We start from the raw sequence: 24,539 nt of genomic DNA, 5'->3' as shown, positions 1-24,539 counted from the left end.
GCTTACTGGATGTTTCATATGAAGCTTGTTTACTGGTGTTCCAACTTACTGGATGTTTCATATGAAGCTCGTTTACTGGTGTTCCAACTTACTGGATGTTTCATATGAAGCTCGTTTACTGGTGTCCCAGCTTACTGGATGTTTCATATGAAGCTTGTTTACTGGTGTCCCAACTTACTGGATGTTTCATATGAAGCTTGTTTACTGGTGTCCCAACTTACTGGATGTTTCATATGAAGCTTGTTTACTGATGTCCCAGTTTACTGGATGTTTCATATGAAGCTTGTTTACTGATGTCCCAGCTTACTGGATGTTTCATATGGAGCTTGTTTACTGGTGTCCCCTGCTTACTGGATGTTTCATATGAAGCTTGTTTACTGGTGTCCCAACTTACTGGATGTTTCATATGAAGCTTGTTTACTGATGTCCCAGTTTACTGGATGTTTCATATGAAGCTTGTTTACTGATGTCCCAGCTTACTGGATGTTTCATATGGAGCTTGTTTACTGGTGTCCCCTGCTTACTGGATGTTTCATATGAAGCTTGTTTACTGGTGTCCCAGTTTACTGGATGTTTCATATGAAGCGTGTTTACTGGTGTCCCAACTTACTGGATGTTTCATATGAAGCGTGTTTACTGGTGTCCCAACTTACTGGATGTTTCATATGAAGCGTGTTTACTGGTGTCCCAACTTACTGGATGTTTCATATGAAGCTTGTTTACTGGTGTCCCAGCTTACTGGATGTTTCATATGAAGCTTGTTTACTGGTGTCCCAGCTTGTTTACTGGTGTCCCAGCTTGTTTACTGGTGTCCCAGCTTGTTTACTGGTGTTCCATCCCTTCTGGATATTTTATGTAACTGATCTGATTTGTATGTCATGCTAGATGTCCGGACCTCTGGCAGTCTCTATGGGGGTGCCACAGGGTTCAATTCTTGGACCGACTCTCTTCTCTGTATACATCAATGAGGTCGCTCTTGCTGCTGGTGAGTCTCTGATCCACCTCTACGCAGACGACACCATTCTGTATACTTCCGGCCCTTCTTTGGACACTGTGTTAACAACCCTCCAGGCAAGCTTCAATGCCATACAACTCTCCTTCCGTGGCCTCCAATTGCTCTTAAATACAAGTAAAACTAAATGCATGCTCTTCAACCGATCGCTACCTGCACCTACCCGCCTGTCCAACATCACTACTCTGGACGGCTCTGACTTAGAATACGTGGACAACTACAAATACTTAGGTGTCTGGTTAGACTGTAAACTCTCCTTCCAGACCCATATCAAACATCTCCAATCCAAAGTTAAATCTAGAATTGGCTTCCTATTTCGCAACAAAGCATCCTTCACTCATGCTGCCAAACATACCCTTGTAAAACTGACCATCCTACCAATCCTCGACTTTGGCGATGTAATTTACAAAATAGCCTCCAATACCCTACTCAACAAATTGGATGCAGTCTATCACAGTGCAATCCGTTTTGTCACCAAAGCCCCATATACTACCCACCATTGCGACCTGTACGCTCTCGTTGGCTGGCCCTCGCTTCATACTCGTCGCCAAACCCACTGGCTCCATGTCATCTACAAGACCCTGCTAGGTAAAGTCCCCCCTTATCTCAGCTCGCTGGTCACCATAGCATCTCCCACCTGTAGCACACGCTCCAGCAGGTATATCTCTCTAGTCACCCCCAAAACCAATTCTTTCTTTGGCCGCCTCTCTTTCCAGTTCTCTGCTGCCAATGACTGGAACGAACTACAAAAATCTCTGAAACTGGAAACACTTATCTCCCTCACTAGCTTTAAGCACCAACTGTCAGAGCAGCTCACAGATTACTGCACCTGTACATAGCCCACCTATAATTTAGCCCTATCAACTACCTCTTTCCCAACTGTATTTAATTTATTTATTTATTTTGCTCCTTTGCACCCCATTATTTTTATTTCTACTTTGCACATTCTTCCATTGCAAAACTACCATTCCAGTGTTTTACTTGCTATATTGTATTTACCTTGCCACCAAGGCCTTTTTTGCCTTTACCTCCCTTCTCACCTCATTTGCTCACATTGTATATAGACTTGTTTATACTTTATTATTGACTGTATGTTTGTTTTACTCCATGTGTAACTCTGTGTTGTTGTATCTGTCGAACTGCTTTGCTTTATCTTGGCCAGGTCGCAATTGTAAATGAGAACTTGTTCTCAACTTGCCTACCTGGTTAAATAAAGGTAAAATAAATAAATAAATAAATAAAGATGATTCAGGTAAAGTAATATCAAATATAAAGCTTTAAATACAAAGCATATAACAGCAGCTGTACTCTCAGGTCTTGTGCTAGATATCATAGACATTGTTGCTCTTCTCCATGAAAGAAGCATCTTCCCCTCGTTCAACATATTACATTACATAATTTTGTTTCATTCATGAGAAGTAGGCTATTTAATTTATTTTAAGAAACACCTGCAAATTAATGTTTCTTCCAGGCTGAATCACATCCGGCCATGTTTGGGAGTCCCATAGGGCGGCGCACAATTGGCCCAGCGTCGGCCGGGGAAGGCCGTCATTTGTAAATAAGAATTTGTTCTTAATTTTTTATACTAGGCAAGTCAGTTAAGAACAAATTCTTATTTTCAATGACGGCCTAGGAACAGTGGGTTAACGACAGATTTGTACCTTGTCAGCTCGGGGATTCGAACTTGCAACCTTTCGGTTACTAGTCCAACGCTAGGCCACCCTGCCGCCCCGGCAATTGACGTGCCTCGTTAAATAACGGTTACACACACACATCTCTTCTGAGGTAACAGCCAGTCAGACATTATGTATTGCCCACTTGACAAGACCGTTATATCTTGCTGGTTTCATAACCACGTCTTTATAACAATTCAATAACGATGGACAGGAATCAGTTCAACCATTTAATGTGCTCAGTCTCAACGCACATTACCCATGATGCTCTTTGTCTATACAACTACGGTAAGTAGTCTCTCTCTCTCTCTCTCCGCTCTCTCTCAATCTTTCTGTCTCTCCTAATCTTTCTCTCTCAGCTCTCTCTCAATCTTTCTGTCTCTCCTAATCTTTCTCTCTCAGCTCTCTCTCAATCTTTCTGTCTCTCCTAATCTTTCTCTCTCAGCTCTCTCTCAATCTTTCTGTCTCTCCTAATCTTTCTATCTCAGCTCTCTCTCAATCTTTCTGTCTCTTCTAATCTTTCTCTCTCAGCTCTCTCTCTTTCTCTCTCAGCTCTCTCTCAATATTTCTGTCTCTCCCAATCTTTCTCTCTCAGCTCTCTCTCTTTCTCTCTCAGCTCTCTCTCAATCTTTCTGTCTCTCCTAATCGTTCTCTCTCAGCTCTCTCTCAATCTTTCTGTCTTTCCTAATCTTTCTATCTCAGCTCTCTCTCAATCTTTCTGTCTCTCCTAATCTTTCTCTCTCAGCTCTCTCTCAATCTTTCTGTCTCTCCTAATCTTTCTCTCTCAGCTCTCTCTCTTTCTCTCTCAGCTCTCTCTCAATCTTTCTGTCTCTCCTAATCTTTCTCTCTCAGCTCTCTCTCAATCTTTCTGTCTCTCCTAATCTTTCTCTCAGCTCTCTCAATCTTTCTGTCTCTCCTAATCTTTCTCTCTCAGCTCTCTCTCAATCTTTCTGTCTCTCCTAATCTTTCTCTCTCAGCTCTCTCTCTTTCTCTCAGCTCTCTCTCAATCTTTCTGTCTCTCCTAATCTTTCTCTCTCAGCTCTCTCTCTTTCTCTCTGGTCCTTCTCTATCACCCCAACACTGTTTCATACTTGCAGGACATAAAAACAATGTAAAATATTCCAAGGACAACCTGGTGTACGAGGAGATAAAGCTGAGGTTTCCAGGCCAATACAAACAATAGCTATTCTCTTCCTGCCCCGTTGTGAGCTTCCATTGGATAACCAGACCTCTACCAGAGCGTCACTATCAGTTGTACCAGTACAGCCTCCTCCTCTGCCAACTGAAGAACACCTAGTTCTTCCTTCATTACTGAACATAGTCAAATTCATTTATTGCCACAAAACCACAAGTTGGTGGTATTTGCTCTGATAGTTGCATAGAGGCCAGACTGACCACCATCTTTCCAAAAATGTATTTTGCGCACTTTGTGATGATGCTGGTGCTCTTTGGTTGTTCTCTGGGAAAATCTTTTGTCCTCCAGTCCTCGGAGAAGGAACCCGCTGCAGCTACTGGCTCTGCCGTCCTCCACCCCGACAGGTTAGTAGTATCACCTCTCACTGGAGCGACACATCACTGGATAGTCCGAAGGTCGTAGAGGACACATCAATTCTGGAAACAATTCAAAAAAATTGTCAGAAGGTCATAGAGGACACATCAATTCTGGAAATAATTCAAAAAAAAATCAATTTTTTTGAATTTCATTCAAAATGGCGTTTTGGTTAAATAATCTGTCCTTCTAACCAACACAGAAACTTAGTATGTTCTCATTGTGCCAATCCCTGACATAAGCTATTTTCTAAATGCCATGCCCAGTTCTACAGGTCATCAAGACTTGAAAAAGCCAACCATATATCCAGTGTTAGGCTATTTTAAATCTTGATGACCCATACAGCTGCACCAGGTTATATCATGACTTGCAAGGTCCCCGTTGATAAATGCTTGCTGAGGCCTCGTGAAATGAGCCGGGTGTTGTATGAGAGGTTTACTTGGCTGCATCTAGATTTGAGAGAGCTGACCTTACAGTATTAAGTGAAACATTGTGTTCTCCCCAGGCATGAACAACACTATCAATCTTTCTTACATGACAACATTCAAGGCATAGAGACAGAGCAACGCTGTCTGCAGCACTCCAGAGACAGAAGAACAGCACTGTCAGCAACACTATCTTTAGACATAGAGCCGATCCACCTCAAATAGAGATTGTGAGAACAAACTGCCTGAACAAGTATGGTCTCCGGTTATAGATTTAACAACGCATGCTTTGGTAACACAGCCAACTTTAGTCTGAGTGAACAAGCTGTTTTAATACTTTACCTAAAGGTTGATCCGGTTGGATTTGTAAAATCATCTTCAGATTAAATCACCAACAGTACCCCCAATTTAACAGCATGCCATTAATACATTGATTGAAGTCTATCTAAATATTTCATGCACAAAATAGTGCTTGTTGATTCTTTTAGAGAATTCTCACAAAATGGATGCAAGAGATTGAAAAGAACAGGCTATCCATGGTTATGCAATCTGAAGTGTAGCCAGCCAGGACTGTGAATGCCTGAGAGAGAAGGCAGTCAGGTGGCTGTGCTCCATTGCTAACATTACAATCTCCTTCTCTCTGTTGCGGTCAAAGGCAATAGGAGGCCCACGGGCCAAATCCGGCCCTTTTGCAATTTTATTTGTCTTATCAAAGATGTCTTAGTAAAAATTACTTTTTTTTTTTAAATCACCAGGAATTGTGTTTAAAAAAATTGCCAGGAATTGTGTAAAAAAAAATGGCACCAGGAATTGTTTTCTAAAGTATTTTCATGACCATATACTGAAAATAAAAATAAATACTGAAATAAAAATACAACTGGAATGCTACAAATATTTTATTGTCAGAAAATAAGCAAATTAAGTTTCAATTGACTGTTTTACATATAAACTCGATTTGATTTGCAATAAACTAATTTGTCTTTTCCGTGTGCAGGTGCCATGGAGAGTTGTTGAATGACATCAGAAAGACCCTTATTGGAGCCCTCAACCTGCAGCAGGAGCCCCAGGTGACGGCGGACAGACTGACTGCCATCAGAGAGCAATGGAAGACCGCATTCTCTGCCATCTCTCACAAGACCCAGGACAAAGCAGGTAGACACATTTTGGGGGGACAATAGAACTTCAGGATCCCACTTAATTTAGATAGTATGACCCTCTGATCTACTTACTATATTAGACTAACACACAGTACACACACGTACATTACAATATTGTTGAACAGTGGTATCATACATTTTGTATTGTAGATATGTGGTGGTGTGACAGTGTTATATGATGTACTGTTTTATTTTATTTATTTAATGTGTGATATAAGTGTCTTAATGTGTCTGGACTCCAGGAAGAGTAGCTGCTGCCTTGGCAGGAACTACTGGGGATCCCTAATAAACCCCAGGAAGAGTAGCTGCTGCCTTGGCAGGAACTAATGGGGATCCATAATAAACCACAGGAAGAGTAGCTGCTGCCTTGGCAGGAACAAAATGGGGATCCATAATAAACCCCAGGAAGAGTAGCTGCTAATAGTGATCCATAATAAACACACATACACAATGCAAATACTTTCAGATGGTCAAATTATCAACAAACTATCTTTTGATAAGCAACTGCCTGCTAAGGTTACGGTTAGGGATGGGCTAGGTTTAGAATTAGGTTAAGGGTTAGGATATGGGTTAAGTTTAGAATTAGGTTAAGGGTTAGGGTATGGCTTAAGTTTAGAATTAGGTTAAGGGTTAGGGTATGGGTTAAGTTTAGAATTAGGTTAAGGGTTAGGTTATGGCTTAAGTTTAGAATTAGGGTTAGGGTTAGGATATGGGTTAAGTTTAGAAGTAGGGTTAGGGTTAGGATATGGGTTAAGTTTAGAATTAGGGTAAGGGTATGGGTTAAGTTTAGAATTAGGGTTAGGGTTAGGATATGGGTTAAGTTTAGAATTAGAGTAAGGGTATGGGTTAAGTTTAGAATTAGGGTTAGGATATGGGTTAAGTTTAGAATTAGGGTAAGGGTATGGGTTAAGTTTAGAATTAGGGTTAGGGTTAGGATATGGGTTAAGTTTAGAATTAGGGTAAGGGTTAGGATATGGGTTAAGTTTAGAATTAGGGTAAGGGTATGGGTTAAGTTTAGAATTCGGGTTAGGGTTAGGATATGGGTTAAGTTTAGAATTAGGGTAAGGGTTAGGATATGGGTTAAGTTTAGAATTAGGGTAAGGGTATGGGCTAAGTTTAGGGTTAGTGGATGTTTAGTTGAAATGTTGTTGACAGTTATTGAACATCTACTGACTATCTACAAACCATCTACTAAGGACTATCCAAATAAAGTGCTGCCAACTTCAGTGTCATCCAAATTGTAGATAACAGCAGAGGTGAGTAACTTCCAATGCAGAGAGTAAAACCCGGTTCTTCTGACCAAACGTGCAAGTGTGCTAGCCAGTTCGTAATGGGCTTAAGAGGGCTATATGATCATTGCATTATTCTGCTTCTAGTATTCTGACGCATCATCACAATGTTTCGTATTGATTCACATATGTCCTTTCCCTTTCTCCATAGTGGCTTTACCTCAGGCTGAGGGTCCTGCAGCAGACAACAGTAGTGGTCTGATATGCTGTCCGCTGGCCTCACAGATCTTCCTGAAAGGTGACCAGCTCTGTTCACACAACATTTTTATAAAACACTGTTAATCTATGAAACATCAATAGAGTGTGTGTTTAAATTTTTTTTTTTTAAATAATAATAATAATATTTGCGCAACTGCTACCTGGCCAAGGTGTGTGTGTGTGTGTGTGTGTGTGTGTGTGTGTGTGTGTGTGTGTGTGTGTGTGTGTGTGTGTGTGTGTGTGTGTGTGTGTGTGTGTGTGTGTGTGTGTGTGTGTGTGTGTGTGTGTGTGTGTGTGTGTGTGTGTGTGTGTGTGTGTGTGTGTGTGTGTGTGCGTGTGCACAAATAACTGTGGTCATCACCATAGCATTTAAGCCTTCTGTGCCGTCTGTCTTCATTTCTCCATTAGATCTTGGCTGGGAGAACTGGGTAATCTACCCTGAGAGTTTCACCTACGTCCAGTGCTCACCCTGCAAATCCCGACTGGACCTGAGCCCCTCGCGCTGCCCATCACACGCTCGTCCCGCACAGGACACCCCCTCGCAGGTAAAACAACCCTTCATGTTTCTTAAAAAAGGAACGGCACTTTACTGGTGTGTAGTAGGACATTGTGTGGATTATGATCAGTGTATTAGCATTATGTGAATAAGCTTACTATAATAGGTTTTTTGGCTTGTCCTATTGGATATTTGGATTCTGAGTTGGTCCGCTGCCCTAAGATCCACACCTGGTTTCCATTTTAGTCAGTCCGTAAGTCAAGCTCAATGTTCAGTTTAGTTCCTAGTAAAGCAGCAGACCAAAGACATAAATCTAAATCATTCAAATAGTTGAAGTCTTCCCACCCTGCATACCAGTAAAGCTAGGAAAAAAATAAATCAGGCGCACATCAAGATTAAGAGAATTCGTCTCAGGTCTGGGAAAACAGCAGGGAAACAGAGTGTCCTGGAGAGACCCCAGGATGTGCTAGGGGAGATATCAATGTTTTGTCTAGGTATCTGTGGAAACAAGCAGCTCTGTGAGTGAGAAGCACAGCCAGGTGCAAGGTCGATCATGAGGAACATCTTGCAGCCACCTGTGTTTTAGACTTATCACATTTCTCGTAGTGTTTCAACTTACTGTTAAAAAAAAAAATGATATACTTTTTATGGAAATGTATTTGGCTAAAACATCCCATTCTAAATCCACTAATATTTCAGCTTAATGACTTTAAAAAATGTTTTCATCAGGATAACATTGTACCACCAGTAGGACTGGGACCACCAATGAGACACCAATTTTAGATTATTGAGGATTTTCTTCAAAGGAGGTCACAGATGCTCAAATCTAAGGTCCTTAACCCTTTAAAAAACGTTTACTAAAGGCACATGATTCATAATTTTGCTCATAATGTTATTTCCCTTCATTTAAATTGACTAACACCAAGTGACACTGGATTTAGACACCAAATTATCAGTGGGATCCTCAAATTTGTAACATACTGAAAGGGTGTGATTGCTAAAAAAAATATGTATTATAAATTGGGTGGTTCGAGCCCTGAATGCTGATTGGCTGACGGCCAACTCCTCCCTCCTCCTCTCTTTAATCCTAACCCCAGATGCCGTGCTGCCAGACCACTTCTACAGAGCATGTGCCCTTCCTCTACATGGATGAGTTCAGCACCCTCACCATCTCCTCTGTTCAGCTCACCCGCGCCTGCGGCCCTGGCAACCCCCAGCTGCCAGCTGAGGACTGATCATTGACCCCCCACACCATCCCGGGGAGCCCCCACCCCATCCCAAGGAGCCCCCACCCCATTCCAGGGAGCCCACCCAATGCCATCCCAGGGAGTCCCCCTACCCCTTCCCCATATCTATTCTGCTCATGAAATACCTATAGAGTGGACATGGTTGCAGCATTCCAGTAATTATCCCAAAATTCCCAGGTTTTCCAGAATTTCCATTTGGAAGATTCCCAGAATCAAGAAGGAATAGGCAGGAAATACATAATCCTCAAATCGGGAGTTTTGGAAAATCTGTGAACCTTGGGAAAATTACAGGAACCTTGCAACCTTAAATGTGATGGGTTTGTCTTACAGCTTTGTTTTGGCACATAGCCTACATTCCTACATAGATTATGGCTATTTCCTAGTTATGTCCTAGTTAATTTGACGAAACATTGGAATATTGAAATGTGTTCATCTTGAGGAGCATAAAGAAAATGGATCATTGCGGCTTCATAAAATTAGACAAGCTCCCATATGAAACCCTGCTCTCCTCTCTTTTCCCAGAAGGGGAAAGCAGTAGCTACATAAAAATAAAATAAATACCTAGAGAATCCTGCACATGCTCAGAAGCTTCGAGACATAAAAATAAAATAAATACCTAGAGAATCCTGCACATGCTCAGAAGCTTCGAGACATAAAAATAAAATAAATACCTAGAGAATCCTGCACATGCTCAGAAACTTCGAGACATAAAAATAAAATAAATACCTAGAGAATCCTGCACATGCTCAGAAGCTTCGAGACATAAAAATAAAATAAATACCTAGAGAATCCTGCACATGCTCAGAAGCTTCGAGACATAAAAATAAAATAAATACCTGGAGAATCCTGCACATGCTCAGAAGCTTCGAGATATAAAAATAAAATAAATACCTAGAGAATCCTGCACATGCTCAGAAGCTTCGAGACATAAAAATAAAATAAATACCTGGAGAATCCTGCACATGCTCAGAAGCTTCGAGACATAAAAATAAAATAAATACCTAGAGAATCCTGCACATGCTCAGAAGCTTCGAGACATAAAAATAAAATAAATACCTAGAGAATCCTGCACATGCTCAGAAGCTTCGAGACATAAAAATAAAATAAATACCTGGAGAATCCTGCACATGCTCAGAAGCTTCGAGACATAAAAATAAAATAAATACCTAGAGAATCCTGCACATGCTCAGAAGCTTCGAGATATAAAAATAAAATAAATACCTAGAGAATCCTGCACATGCTCAGAAGCTTCGAGATATAAAAATAAAATAAATACCTAGAGAATCCTGCACATGCTCAGAAGCTTCGAGACATAAAATGAAAAAGGTCTGAGTAAAATCAGATCTGCAGCCACTCCGTTCTGAAAAACAAAAAACTGACAGCTTTTAGTTCTGGTTGAATAAACGTTGGCAGTCTTGCTTTGATGACATTTCAAATGTGCTTTGATGCTATTTTTGGCGACGATATTTCACAACCCTGAAGCGCTAGACTGGCAAGGGATTAAAGCAATGCTACTCCATGTTCCCCACAGAAATGTGAACACATGCTTCCCATGCCAAAAAAAAAACCCTCTCAGGGTGGGAAAGCCAACCCAGCACTAGGCAATAACAGCAGAGCTCTCATCTAAACAGGCTTCTCCCCGGGACTCTAACATGCATGGAACCAGTTCTCTACAAAAGTATAACATTTAAAAAAATAATAATTCTGGGTTATGTAAAATAAAGATTCTGATCTCCCCAAACAAAAATCTTGTTCTTATATGTGCTGTGATTTTCCACTCCATTGGGAATTGCCCTCTTGGAAAGCTCCATAGCTCATGTTTGGACAAGTAGAAACCTTTGGCATGGAGATAAATAACAGTGCTGCGGTTTTCACCAAACAAAGCCTATAATTTTCAGTTAAGACATTTGTTCGGTTGCACATGTGGAGTCCAAAAAGTATTTCAGTTTGCTAAATTTGCAACTTTAATTGTTATCCCCCAATGCTTCCCTTGTGCTCCTTTCGACAACATTGTTGTCTATCAGTCCTGAACTAGGTCCACAGCGTTTTCTGGGTTTGGCAGTTGGATAAATATTTACTCTTTTTATATTTTCTTTGAGATACACTAAATAAATGTATTCCTTTTACATTTACCTCACATTGCCCACCCTTCACAATGTATTTTCCACCATAATATGTATCACCACGATATGGAATGTACCATTTATCACCACGATATGGAATGTACCATTTATCACCACGATATGGAATGTACCTGAGGTTGTCACAGCTTCACTAACAAGTTTTGGTTAAAAAAAATAATAATTGTGAAATGTGTTATTGCCATTGATCACACAGTTTGAGAATTTGTATCAATTATGTCTATTATCTGATTAAATTCTTTAATAAATGCTACTACAAGAATTCTGGATTCCAATTTCATTATTTCCAAGATTAAACAGTCAAATATCAGTATATATATTTTTTTTGCTTTGGAGAATTCATACTATTTATAAATGCTGTCAAAATGTATCTTCGTTCACTGACATTTTAACCCTGCATTTAAAGTGTAACCTAAAAGTGAATAACTATTTATACAGTGACCTCTTAATAGAGGGAGTGATTCATAGCCCCCGGCTGTGGGATCAGTTTGACAGGAAACCTAAATGTACAGGGGGGCGACAAGAGGGGAAACCAGGTTTCTGGGTCGCCGCTTCAGCAATGCAGCACCATCTGTAAAACAGCATCGACATCCTGTTGCGCACTTCTTATTCTGGGTCGTTCCATGAAAATACTGCCTTTTGCGCACCGATATTGAATTTTAAATGCCCTTTATATTAAATAGTCCCCTTTAATATGGATCACATGAACGGATCAATAAATCAGATTTGTAATGTGAATAAAGACTTGCTAAAATGCCAAGATTAAGCATTTTGACATTTTCCTTCATGCACCATCTGTGACTTCTAGGAAGACTTTAACCCACTTAACCCCAACATTTCTCCCAAGTTATCACCATCATTGTAAAGCCCTAGGTGGCTTGCCGCGTGGCGCAACGGTCTAAGGCACTGCGTTGCTTGAGGCGTCACTACAGATCCGGGTTCGATCCCGGGCTGTGTTGCAGCCAGCTACGACCGGGTGACGCCCAATTGGGTTAGGTGTCTGGGTTGGCCGGCCAGGTTGTCCTTGTCCAATCGGGATCTAGCGAATCCTGTGGCGGGCCGGGAGCCTGCCAGGTGACTTCGGTTGCCAGTTGGACAGTGTTTCCTCTGACACATTGTTGCGGCTGGCTTCCGGGTTAAGGGAGCAGTGTGTCAAGAAGCAGTGCGGCTTGGCGGGGTCGTGTTTCGGAGGACACATTGGCTATCGACCTTCGCCTCTCCCGAATCCGTGTGGGAACATCTAATAGTCCAATCAGTGTAAATGCAGATTAGCTGGTTCTACACTTTTTGGCCATTTTCTGGTGTTTTGTGGTGGAAAACTGAGCAGGTCAAGCATAACACATCAACCCTGTTACCTATAGATAGACAGGCTAGAATAACACATCAACCCTGTTACCTATAGATAGACAGGCTAGAATAACACATCAACCCTGTTACCTATAGATAGACAGGCTAGAATAACACATCAACCCTGTTACCTATAGATAGACAGGCTAGAATAACACATCAGCCCTGTTACCTATAGATAGACAGGCTAGAATAACACATCAACCCTGTTACCTATAGATAGACAGGCTAGAATAACACATCAACCCTGTTACCTATAGATAGACAGGCTAGAATAACACATCAACCCTGTTACCTATAGATAGACAGGCTAGAATAACACATCAACCCTGTTACCTATAGATAGACAGGCTAGAATAACACATCAACCCTGTTACCTATAGATAGACAGGCTAGAATAACACATCAACCCTGTTACCTATAGATAGACAGGCTAGAATAACACATCAACCCTGTTACCTATAGATAGACAGGCTAGAATAACACATCAACCCTGTTACCTATAGATAGACAGGCTAGAATAACACATCAACCCTGTTACCTATAGATCGACAGGCTAGAATAACACATCAACCCTGTTACCTATAGATAGACAGGCTAGAATAACACATCAACCCTGTTACCTATAGATAGACAGGCTAGATTTCTTTTTACAATTACATTTTTTTCTTGTGAAGCTTGCCTTCAACTGCCACTCCCTGTTTTACACAACAAGCTTCCATTCCCCCTGTCACAAAGGGATTTATGGCTGATTACTTTATTTGGCACTTAATAGGTACTTACTTTAATCTTATTTTATTTTTTGGAGATGGGAAAATGTGTTTTTATTAAGTTGAACGTGATATTTATGACAGAATGTTAAAATTAGGTGAAATCATTAAAAAAAATGTTTTTGTCAAGTTACATATCTCAAATGCATCAGAATTGGTGGAATATTTAGTAGGTCCCGTGGGTCAAATGTCATGTACACTACAGTGTGTTTATACACTGTCTCTTTCTGTTTACTGGGGGTGTGACGTTTTTCCAAATGCTTGGAAGCTTGTCATCTCTTAACATCTTTCACACTGCCACATTCAAGGAGCAGAAGACTCATTTGGACGCTTGTAAGAAATCCTGCTACGCCCTCCGACAAACCATCAAACAGGCAAAGCATCAATACAGGAGTAAAATCAAATCCTACTACACTGACTCTGAAGCTCGTCGGATGTGGCTGGGGCTTGCAAACTATCACTGATTACAAATGTAAATCCAGGCGCGAGATGCTCACTTTTAACTATTTAAATAGTTTTTTGAAGATTGCATTCAACTGCCACTCCCTGTTGCGTACAAGCTTCCATTCCCCCTGTCACAAGGGGATTTATGGCTGATTTAAGATGACATTGAAACCCATTAGAAAAGGTTTAACTAAAACGATTATATTTGACTCCAAAACTAACTAAAATTAAATAAAAACCATTATGAATTATGTCATTTTTTTCTAACTGTTGGGTAGGCAGGTAAATTCTGCCAGGAGAAGGCAATGTTTCAAATCGGCCAAGTATCACTATTACTAGCTATTAGTAGCTAACAGGGGAAAAATTGTCTAGGTAGCTACCTTGATCTCCACGCTGATCCTCAACATTGGGGCCCCTCAGTGGTGTGTACTTAGGCCCCTCCTGTATTCCCTGTTCACCCACGACTGCGTGGTCAAGCACAACTCCAACACCATCATTAAGTTTGCTGACGATACAACAGTGGTAGGCCTGAACACCGACAACGATGAGACAGCCTATAGGGAGGAGGTCAGAGACCTGGCCTTGTGGTGCCAGGACAAACACCTCTCCCTCAAAGGAGCTGATCATGGACTACAGGAAAAGGCGGGCCGAACAGGCCCCCATTAACATCATCGGGTCTGAGGTGGAGCGGGTCGAGAGTTTCAATTTCCTTGGTGTCCACATCACCAACAAACTGTCAAGGTCCAAACACACCAAGACAGTCGTGAAGAGGGCACGACAACACCTTTTCCCCCCACAGGAGACTGAAAAGATTTGTCATGGGTCCCCCGATCCTCAAAAAGTTCTATAGCTGCACCATCGAGAGCATCCTGACCTGTTGTATCACCGCCTGGTATGGCAATGGCTCGGCATCTGAGAGTAAAGCGCTATGGAGGGTAGTGCGTACGGCCCAGTACATCACTGGGGCCAAGCTTCCTGCCATCCAGGACCTATATGCTAGGCAGTGTCAGAGGAAGGCACAAAAAATTGTCAAAGACTCCAGTCACCAAAGTCATAGAATGTTCTCTCTGCTATCTTACGGCAAATGGTACCGGACCGCCATGTCTAGGACCAAAAGGCACCGTAACAGGTTCTACCCCCAAGCCATAAGACTGCTGAAAAATTCATCAAATGGCCACCCGGACTATTTACACCCCCCTCCCCTTCTTTTTACACTGCTGATACTTGCTGTTTATTATCTATGCATAGTCACTTTACCCCTACCTACATGTACATATTACCTCGACCGACCTGTACCCCGCACATTGACTCGGTACCGGTACCCCCTGTATATAGACTCGTTATTATTCTTTTATTGTGTTACTTTTTTTATATATACAGTAAAAAAAAAAAAAAGTATTTAATCAGCCACCAATTGTGCAAGTTCTCCCACTTAAAAAGATGAGAGAGGCCTGTAATTTTCATCATAGGTACACTTCAACTATGACAGACAAAATGAGGCAGAAAATCACATTGTAGGATTTTTAATGATTTTATTTGCAAACTATGGTGGAAAATAACTATTTGGTCACCTACAAACAAGCAAGATTTATGGCTCTCCCAGACCTGTAACTTATTCTTTAAGAGGCTCCTCTGTCCTCCACTCGTTACCTGTATTATTAATGGCACCTGTTTGAACTTGTTATCAGTATAAAAGACACCTGTCCACAACCTCAAACAGTCACACTCCAAACTCCACTATGGCCAAGACCAAAGAGCTGACAAAGGACACCAGAAACAAAATTGTAGACCTGCACCAGGCTGGGAAGACTGAATCTGCAATAGGTAAGCAGCTTGGTTTGAAGAAATCAACTGTGGGAGCAATTATTAGGAAATGGAAGACATACAAGACCGCTGATAATCTCCCTCGATCTGGGGCTCCACGCAAGATCTCACCCCGTGGGGTCAAAATGATCACAAGAACGGTGAGCAAAAATCCCAGAACCACACGGGGGGACCTAGTGAATGACCTGCAGAGATCTGGGACCAAAGTAACAAAGCCTAACATCAGTAACACACTACGCCGCCAGGGACTCAAATCCTGCAGTGCCACACGTGTCCCCCTGCTTAAGCCAGTACATGTCCAGGCCCGTCTGAAGTTTGCTAGAGAGCATTTGGATGATCCAGAAGAAGATTGGGAGAATGTCATATGGTCAGATGAAACCAAAATTTAACTTTTTATTAAAAACTCAACTTGTCGTGTTTGGAGGACAAAGAATGCTGAGTTGCATCCAAAGAACACCATACCTACTGTGAAGCATGGGGGTGGAAACATCATGCTTTAGGGCTGTTTTTCTGCAAAGGGACCAGGACGACTGATCCGTGTAAAGGAAAGAATGAATGGGGCCATGTATCGTGAGATTTTGAGTGAAAACCTCCTTCCATCAGCAAGGGCATTGAAGATGAAACGTGGCTGGGTCTTTCAGCATGACAATGATCCCAAACACAACCAATTTCAAGGTCCTGGATTGGCCTAGCCAGTCTCCAGATCTCAACCCCATAGAAAATCTTTGGAAGGAGTTGAAAGTCCGTGTTGCCCAGCAACAGCCCCAAAACATCACTGCTCTAGAGGAGATCTGCATGGAGGAATTGGCCAAAATACCAGCAACAGTGTGTGAAAACCTTGTGAAGACTTACAGAAAACGTTTGACCTCTGTCATTGCCAACAAAGGGTATATAACAAAGTATTGAGATACACTTTTGTTATTGACCAAATACTTATTTTCAACCATATTTTGCAAATAAATTCATAAAAAATCCTACAATGTGATTTTCTGGATATTTTTTTCTCATTTTGTCTGTCATAGTTGAAGTGTACCTATGATGAAAATTACAGGCCTCTCTCATCTTTTTAAGTGGGAGAACTTGCACAATTGGTGGCTGACTAAATACTTTTTTGCCCCATGGTATATATTTGTGTTTATTTAGCACATTTTTTCTCTATTTCTTGAACTGCATTGTTGGTTAACGGCTTGTAACTAAGCCTTTCATGGTAAGGAACAGGCATTGGTCTATTATAATCAGATCACGTGGTGACATCATGACTTGGGCCAAAGGTTCCATCTCACCTGAACAGGCTAAAATCCCAGGGATTTTTTTTCAAACAGCTTTTACACAAAATGGGCATTATTCTAATTTTCACAATTTCCTGAGTGTTATTTTGACCTTCTAGTGTGGAAATATTATTTCAAAAATGAAGGAAAAACACATTTTTAATTGCACTGACCATTTTTTTTTTTTTGTTACACTTCTCAAAAGGCACCGGATTGGTCGGAATGACCCAACTGCTATTTCAGCAGCAGTGCCAACATTTGCCTTCTAAACAAACATTTTTCTGGGGGGGAGTGATGAGCAATGAAAATGCTTATTAGATTTTGGATACACGTCCAGAGTTACTACGACACAGCTCAGCACAGCAGCCGCAAGAGGCAGCAGCTCAACTGTTTTCCTGACTTGACTTTTGGCTGGTTTGGGTCAGAATGGCTAACTACTGGTCTGTTCAGGTTTTCTGTGCTGTTTTGTCCACCATGCTCTTGGCCATGGGGGCACTGGATGGTGGGATGGAATGTACAGACAAGGACAGATTACTGACACAGATATCCAAAGATCTGGACCCACCGTCGGAGTGTGTGCTAGGCTGCACAGTACTGACTTACAGAGCTATGCTGGAGACACAAAATACACCTACTGTACGCTTCAAAGACTCTACAGCAGGTGAGAACATGATAGAAATATTCTGTGATGGGCACTAATATGGAAAATCTATATCGATATCAGTTGTATTTTTCAATTCAATATCGATATCAAATCGGTTTGTAGAAAATACATTGCAACTGTGTGACTGTTCACTTTTCTGTGAAGTCCAGACAACTGCTTGCAGATTTTCCATTTGGGAATTTTCTGGTAACATGAACTTTGAATACAATGGGATGCCCATCCTCTGTTGATGGATCACCAGCAAGGCAGTTCAGTATGTTAAGTCAAGAGTCTGTGAGAGGGTTTTGTTCATGCAGGAACAGTCATGTATGCGTTTCTTACAGAACAGTGTAGGTTAACAGGAAGAACAAACCGATTTCACAATATGTCTTGCTCATTTTTGATAATCAAACAATATCAAATTATATCAATATCATATTGAATTTTCAATATTGGTGCCCACCCCTAAAAATTTTATATTAAGCACTATATCACATGATATATCACAGTCTAAGGGAATTGCTGATGCTGAGAGAGAAAAAAGCATTCGTTTCTAGAAAACTTTTTTTTCCTCCTTTGATAAAAAGGATATAGACGATCTGTGGTGCTGTGTGTGGCTCAGTTTGTAGGAGTGTGGGGCTGGAAACTGCTAAGTGGCATATATCATATACCATACAAGTACCATACATGTACCATACATGCTAATCCCCTTTCTCTACAGGTGAGCATGGAGAATACTGCTGGTCCAGGAGAACGAAGTGTAGCCCCGGAGAGAGCCTGCTTCATGCCTACATCGTGTTACCTGTGGATGTGTCACTGGTTAACGAGGAAACCCTTGGATTGAAAGCTACTCTCCCCCGCCATAACAGCATACTAACTCCTCACGACGGTCCCACGCCACTTTCCAAACTCTGTGGTCTCCGCTTTGACATCACAGACCAGTTCACCGTGACAAAGAGATTGCCAACGTTCTGTGTGCAGGTTGTCCCACAGCAGAGCACCTTGGAAAACGGAATTCCTATTAGATGCCCACCTTTCTTGGTGACGATGTGGCAGAGGCTGAATAAGTAACCTACAAAGCAATGGAGGGGGATGAAATGGACTTGTTTAGCCGACGACCATCCGAAATGTTTAATGGCATCAAGGTTAGTTTGTCAGAATTGTTAGGTAACCCTTCTCCTATTGTAAATGCATCTGGATCTGATAGTCTTGCTTATTTCACAGCTATCTATCTCGTCAGCAGCATATTGTATATAACATAGTGTTTCTTCATTTATTGATTTAGCAGCGGTGCCCCGCCACTCCCCCCCCCCCAAAAAAATATAGATTGACAAGTTACAACGTATATTTTGTCTTTAGATTCTCGCTACAATTGTCACTGCTGCTGAATGAAATCCTTAGGGAGGACGACGCTGTAACACTCACAGTAGGTTATATCATGTTTATGGAAAAGAAAAAAGGATGTCCGATTCAAATGGAAAGTCAGTTAAAACAACGGATTGTCCGATAAAATACCCAGAACTCTTTGACACAAGACTGTTGACTAAATGGAGTGCTTTCAACGATGACTTGAAATGGACTCAGTGTGGAATGAGAAGAACGTGAGGTAAATGTATGGAAGGTGAAAATGAACCGTTGTATTTGATAGATAGATAGATAGATAGATAGATAGATAGATAGATAGATGATAGATATATTGATAGATAGATAGATAGATAGATAGATAGATAGATAGATAGATAGATAGATAGATAGATAGATAGATAGATAGATAGATAGATAGATAGATAGATAGATAGATAGATTGATAGATAACAATATCATTGTTAATATGCTGTATGGATATATGCTTTTGGGTCGATAGTTGATTCTAGATTGAGATAATATTTCAAATAATATGGATTTGAGGCCTTTGTGTTCATTTGTGCTCTATTGTGTGGAGCAAACATTTGATGGCACATATGTATATAGAATGTATAAGCTTCTTATAAGAAATATACGTGGCTGCTAATTTAAGTGTGTGAACACCAGAAACTGTCCTAAAGCACATTTATTTTATTTAACTTTTATTATATTTACTTTAACTTCTATTTTTATTTACTTTAATTTGCTATAACACCACACTAATTGGTTTGATGTAACCTCTGTAAACTGTGAGCTTTACTAGAATGTTTTTCCAACCATGTCAAGTATCCACAACATTAAAACAACTTCACATGATTGTGTATGTCTGTGAGCTTCCACAAAAAGAAGGACATAGTTTGATCTTACCATAACAAATTATCAAAAGTTGAGAGAATAGGAACTGTTCCAGATCTGGAATTTAAAAAAAAAACTTTCTATAGAAGCAAGAAACAGGAAAATGGAGGACAGTTTGCAACAACAGTGGGCGTTACCTTACCACCGCGAGCTGTAGAGAGCATTATATTGACTATAGCTCCCTCTGCTGGCAGAAACACAGTATCATGCATATGCCTACATTGCCCTATTTTACTCAGGGTGGCACACTCGGCACATTATGGTCCCCACCAGAGCTGAAATTAAAATTCAAACTTGAAAAAGTATATGTTCAATGACTTCTCAATAGGAGAATAAGCTACTTATTTGAAATTTTAATTTTAATGTTAAATATAATCCCTTCCTCAATTGACTGCTTTCAATTCCAATAGACCCCAGCCCTGGTCCCCACTCCCAGCTATGGGAGACCCTACAGCCACCCACTTATTCCCTGTTATCACATAATTCTACACATTTATCATTCTCTACACAGCTGAATAGGGAGATTACAATTTGATGTCAAGTATAAGAAAGACTACTGTTTGAGTGTGCAAAACACATAGGAAGATCTAGCATCCACCAAGCTGGCCTCTTTTGATTGTGGTGCCAGGAAGAATCTTCAGAGAGACTCGTGCCTGGTATGTTTCCCCAAGCTGGCCTCTTTTGATTGTGGTACCACGAAGAATCTTCAGAGAGACTTGTGCCTGGTATGTTTCCCCAAGCTGGCCTCTTTTGATTGTGGTGCCAGGAAGAATCTTCAGAGAGACTTGTGCCTGGTATGTTTCCCCAAGCTGGCCTCTTTTGATTGTGGTGCCAGGAAGAATCTTCAGAGAGACTTGTGCCTGGACGGTACACCAAACTGGAACAGTATGTCCCCTGAAGAGTTTTCACCAGAGAGGGACATGCAGTGAACTGATGAGGGACATGCAGTGAACTGATGAGGGACATGCAGTGAACTGATGAGGGACATGCAGTGAACTGATGAGGGACATGCAGTGAACCGATGAGGGACATACAGTGAACCGATGAGGGACATGCAGTGAACCGATGAGGGACATGCAGTGAACTGATGAGGGACATGCAGTGAACCGATGAGGGACATGCAGTGAACCGATGAGGGACATGCAGTGAACCGATGAGGGACATGCAGTGAACCGATGAGGGACATGCAGTGAACCGATGAGGGACATGCAGTGAACCGATGAGGGACATGCAGTGAACCGATGAGGGACATGCAGTGAACCGATGAGGGACATGCAGTGAACCGATGAGGGACATGCAGTGAACCGATGAGGGACATACAGTGAACTGATGAGGGACATACAGTGAATTGATGAGGGACATGCAGTGAACCAGTGAGGGACATGCAGTGCAAGTGCAGTAGAGTCAAATAAAATAAAATACAATTGTATTCGTCACATTCTTCGTAAACAACAGGTGTAGCTAAAAGTGAAATACTTACTTATGGGCCCTTCCTAACAATAGAGAGAAAGAAAATAGAGAAATAATAGAAAAGTAATAAGTAATAATAAATTCACAATGAGTGTATAACTTGGCTTTGTACACGAGGTACCAGTACAGAGTCGACATGCTAGGGTACGAGATAATTGAGGTAGATAAACATACATGACCAAAAGTGTGTGGACACCTGCTCGTCGAACATCTCATTCTAAAATCATGGGCATTAATACGGAGTTTGTCCCCCCTTTTCTGCTATAACATCCTCCACTCTTCAGATGTTGGAACATTGCCTGCGGGGACTTGCTTCTATCCTGCCACAAGAGCATAAGTGAGGTCGGGCACTGATGTTGGTTGATTAGACCTGGCTCGCAGTCAGCGTTTTCAATTCATCAAAAAAGGTGTTCGATGGGGTTGAGGTCAGTGCTCTGTGCAGACTAGTTAAGTTCTTCCACACCGATCTCGACAAACCATTTCTGTTTGGACATCGCTTTGTGCACGAGGGCAATGTCATGCTGAAACAGGAAAGGGAATTCCCCAAACTGTTGCCACAAAGTTGGAAGCACAAAATCGTCTAGAATGTCACTGGAACTAAGAGGTCTAGCCCAAACCATGAAAAACAGCCCCAGACCATTATTCCTCATCCACCAAACTTTACAGTTGTCACTATGCATTGGGGCAGGTAGTGTACTCCTGGCATCCGCCAAACCCAGATTAGTCCATCGGACTGCCAGATGGTGAAGCGTGATTCATTACTCCAGAGAGCGTGTTTCCTCTGCTCCAGTGTCCAATGGTGGCGAGCTTTACACCACTCCAGCCGACGCTTGGCATTGTGCATGGTGATCTTAGGCTCGTGTGCGGCTGTCCAGGATGTCTAGGGTGGTGGTTTTGATGTGAGTCATGACCAACCAGCCTTTCAAAGCATTTCATGGCTACAGATATGAGTGCTAAGGGGCGATAATCATTTAGACAGGTTACCTTGGCGTTCTTGGGCACAGGGACTATGGGGATCTGCTTGGAACATGTAGGTATTACAGACTGGGTCAGGGAGAGGTTGAAAATGTCAGTGAAGACACTTTTCAGCTGGTCAGCGCATACTCTGGGTATGCGTCCTGGTACTCCAAATGGCCCTGCGGCCTTGTGACTGTTAACCTGTTTAAAGGTCTTACTCACATCGGCTACGGAGAGATTGATTACACAGTTGTTTGCCTCGAAGCGAGCATAGAAAACCTCTAGCTCGTCTGCTACGCTTATGTCTCTGGGCAGCTCGCGGCTGGGATTCCCTTTGTGATCCTTGATAGTTTGCAAGCCCCTGCCACATTCGACGAGCTTCAGAGTCAGTGTAGTAGGATTTGATTTTACTCCTGTATTGATGCTTTGCCTGTTTGATGGTTTGTCGGAGGGCGTAGCAGGATTTCTTACAAGCGTCCAAATGAGTCTTCTGCTCCTTGAATGTGGCAGTGTGAAAGATGTTAAGAGATGACAAACTTCCAAGCATTTGGAAAAACGTCACATCCCCAGTAAACAGAAAGAGACATTGTATAAACACACTGTAGTGTACATGACCTTTGACCCACGGGACCTAATGTTAACAACTGTGTCGTTCCAAAAAGTCGGATGATTTTTGAGAAGTGTAACTTGGGAGATTTTTTTTTATTAAACTGGGAAGTGTTTTTTACTAAGTTGAACTTGTGCTATTTATGACTTAGGTGAAATCCATTTTTTGTTCTTTTTTACCAGGGTTGACTGTATCAGGGATGACGATTTCATCTTAAATCAGTCATAAATTCCCTTGTGACAGGGGGAATGGAAGCTTGCTGTGTAAAACAGGGAGTGGCAGTTGAAGGCAAGCTTCACAAGAAAAAAAGGTAATTGTAAAAAAAAATTGAGCCTGTCTATCTATAGGTAACAGGGTTGATGTGTTATTCTAGCCTGTCTATCTATGGGTAACAGGGTTGATGTGTTATTCTAGCCTGTCTATCTATAGGTAACAGGGTTGATGTGTTATTCTAGCCTGTCTATCTATGGGTAACAGGGTTGATGTGTTATTCTAGCCTGTGTATCTATAGGTAACAGGGTTGATGTGTTATTCTAGCCTGTCTATCTATAGGTAACAGGGTTGATGTGTTATTCTAGCCTGTCTATCTATAGGTAACAGGGTTGATGTGTTATTCTAGCCTGTCTATCTATAGGTAACAGGGTTGATGTGTTATGATAGCCTGTCTATCTATAGGTAACAGGGTTGATGTGTTATTCTAGCCTGTCTATCTATAGGTAACAGGGTTGATGTGTTATTCTAGCCTGTCTATCTATAGGTAACAGGGTTGATGTGTTATGCTAGCCTGTCGATCTATAGGCAACAGGGTCGATGTGTTATTTTAGCCTGTCTATCTATAGGTAACAGGGTTGATGTGTTATTCTAGCCTGTCTATCTATAGGTAACAGGGTTGATGTGTTATTCTAGCCTGTCTATCTATAGGTAACAGGGTTGATGTGTTATTCTAGCCTGTCTATCTATAGGTAACAGGGTTGATGTGTTATTCTAGCCTGTCTATCTATAGGTAACAGGGCTGATGTGTTATTCTAGCCTGTCTATCTATAGGTAACAGGGTTGATGTGTTATTCTAGCCTGTCTATCTATAGGTAACAGGGTTGATGTGTTATTCTAGCCTGTCTATCTATAGGTAACAGGTTTGATGTGTTATTCTAGCCTGTCTATCTATAGGTAACAGGGTTGATGTGTTATGCTAGCCTGTCTATCTATAGGTAACAGGGTTGATGTGTTATTCTAGCCTGTCTATCTATAGGTAACAGGGTTGATGTGTTATTCTAGCCTGTCTATCTATAGGTAACAGGGTTGATGTGTTATGCTAGCCTGTCGATCTATAGGTAACAGGGTCGATGTGTTATTTTAGCCTGTCTATCTATAGGTAACAGGGTCGATGTGTTATTCTAGCCTGTCTATCTATAGGTAACAGGGTTGATGTGTTATTCTAGCCTGTCTATCTATAGGTAACAGGGTTGATGTGTTATTCTAGCCTGTCTATCTATAGGTAACAGGATTGATGTGTTATTCTAGCCTGTCTATCTATAGGTAACAGGGCTGATGTGTTATTCTAGCCTGTCTATCTATAGGTAACAGGGTTGATGTGTTATTCTAGCCTGTCTATCTATAGGTAACAGGGTTGATGTGTTATTCTAGCCTGTCTATCTATAGGTAACAGGGTTGATGTGTTATTCTAGCCTGTCTATCTATAGGTAACAGGGTTGATGTGTTATTCTAGCCTGTCTATCTATAGGTAACAAGGTTGATGTGTTATT

General features: G+C 41.4%; 2 protein-coding genes and 1 long non-coding RNA gene across 3 annotated transcripts; 2 read left to right on the top strand and 1 right to left on the bottom strand.

Moving 5' to 3' along the window:
• Positions 1 to 2,273: 2,273 nt before the first annotated feature.
• On the bottom strand, positions 2,274 to 5,236 carry LOC149979067 (uncharacterized). The gene is made up of 2 exons (XR_016484865.1): positions 5,002 to 5,236; positions 2,274 to 4,296 (listed from the first exon to the last, which is right to left on the bottom strand). It is a non-coding gene; the product is annotated as an uncharacterized LOC149979067 (long non-coding RNA).
• Positions 3,864 to 11,449, top strand: gsdf (gonadal somatic cell derived factor). Its single transcript, NM_001124579.2, is given in 5 exon segments — positions 3,864 to 4,224; positions 5,654 to 5,811; positions 7,257 to 7,343; positions 7,712 to 7,848; positions 8,897 to 11,449. Coding segments are annotated over 5 exon segments (648 nt in total). The 5' UTR covers positions 3,864 to 4,096; the 3' UTR covers positions 9,035 to 11,449.
• A 5,699-nt stretch (positions 11,450 to 17,148) lies between these two features.
• Positions 17,149 to 19,703, top strand: LOC149979066 (uncharacterized). The gene is made up of 2 exons (XM_090191622.1): positions 17,149 to 17,501; positions 18,205 to 19,703. Exons 1-2 carry the CDS (start codon positions 17,267 to 17,269, stop codon positions 18,552 to 18,554), a joined length of 585 nt encoding a protein of 194 aa, XP_090047748.1. The 5' UTR covers positions 17,149 to 17,266; the 3' UTR covers positions 18,555 to 19,703.
• Positions 19,704 to 24,539: the final 4,836 nt, after the last annotated feature.

This window comes from Oncorhynchus mykiss, chromosome 12, assembly GCF_057628025.1.
Source record: "Oncorhynchus mykiss isolate SJ-2025 chromosome 12, ASM5762802v1, whole genome shotgun sequence".
NCBI lineage: Eukaryota > Metazoa > Chordata > Actinopteri > Salmoniformes > Salmonidae > Oncorhynchus > Oncorhynchus mykiss.
The sequence above is the reverse complement of the archived record's forward strand: the minus strand, read 5'-3'. Positions and strand labels throughout refer to the sequence as shown.

What these genes read in the sequence shown, in the direction of transcription:
- LOC149979066 (XM_090191622.1), top strand. Translation starts at nt 17,267, where the DNA reads ATGGCTAACTACTGGTCTGTTCAGGTTTTCTGTGCTGTTTTGTCCACC. An exon ending in CTTCAAAGACTCTACAGCAG is followed by an intron (nt 17,502 to 18,204) that starts GTGAGAACATGA and finishes CTTTCTCTACAG; the next exon opens with GTGAGCATGGAGAATACTGC.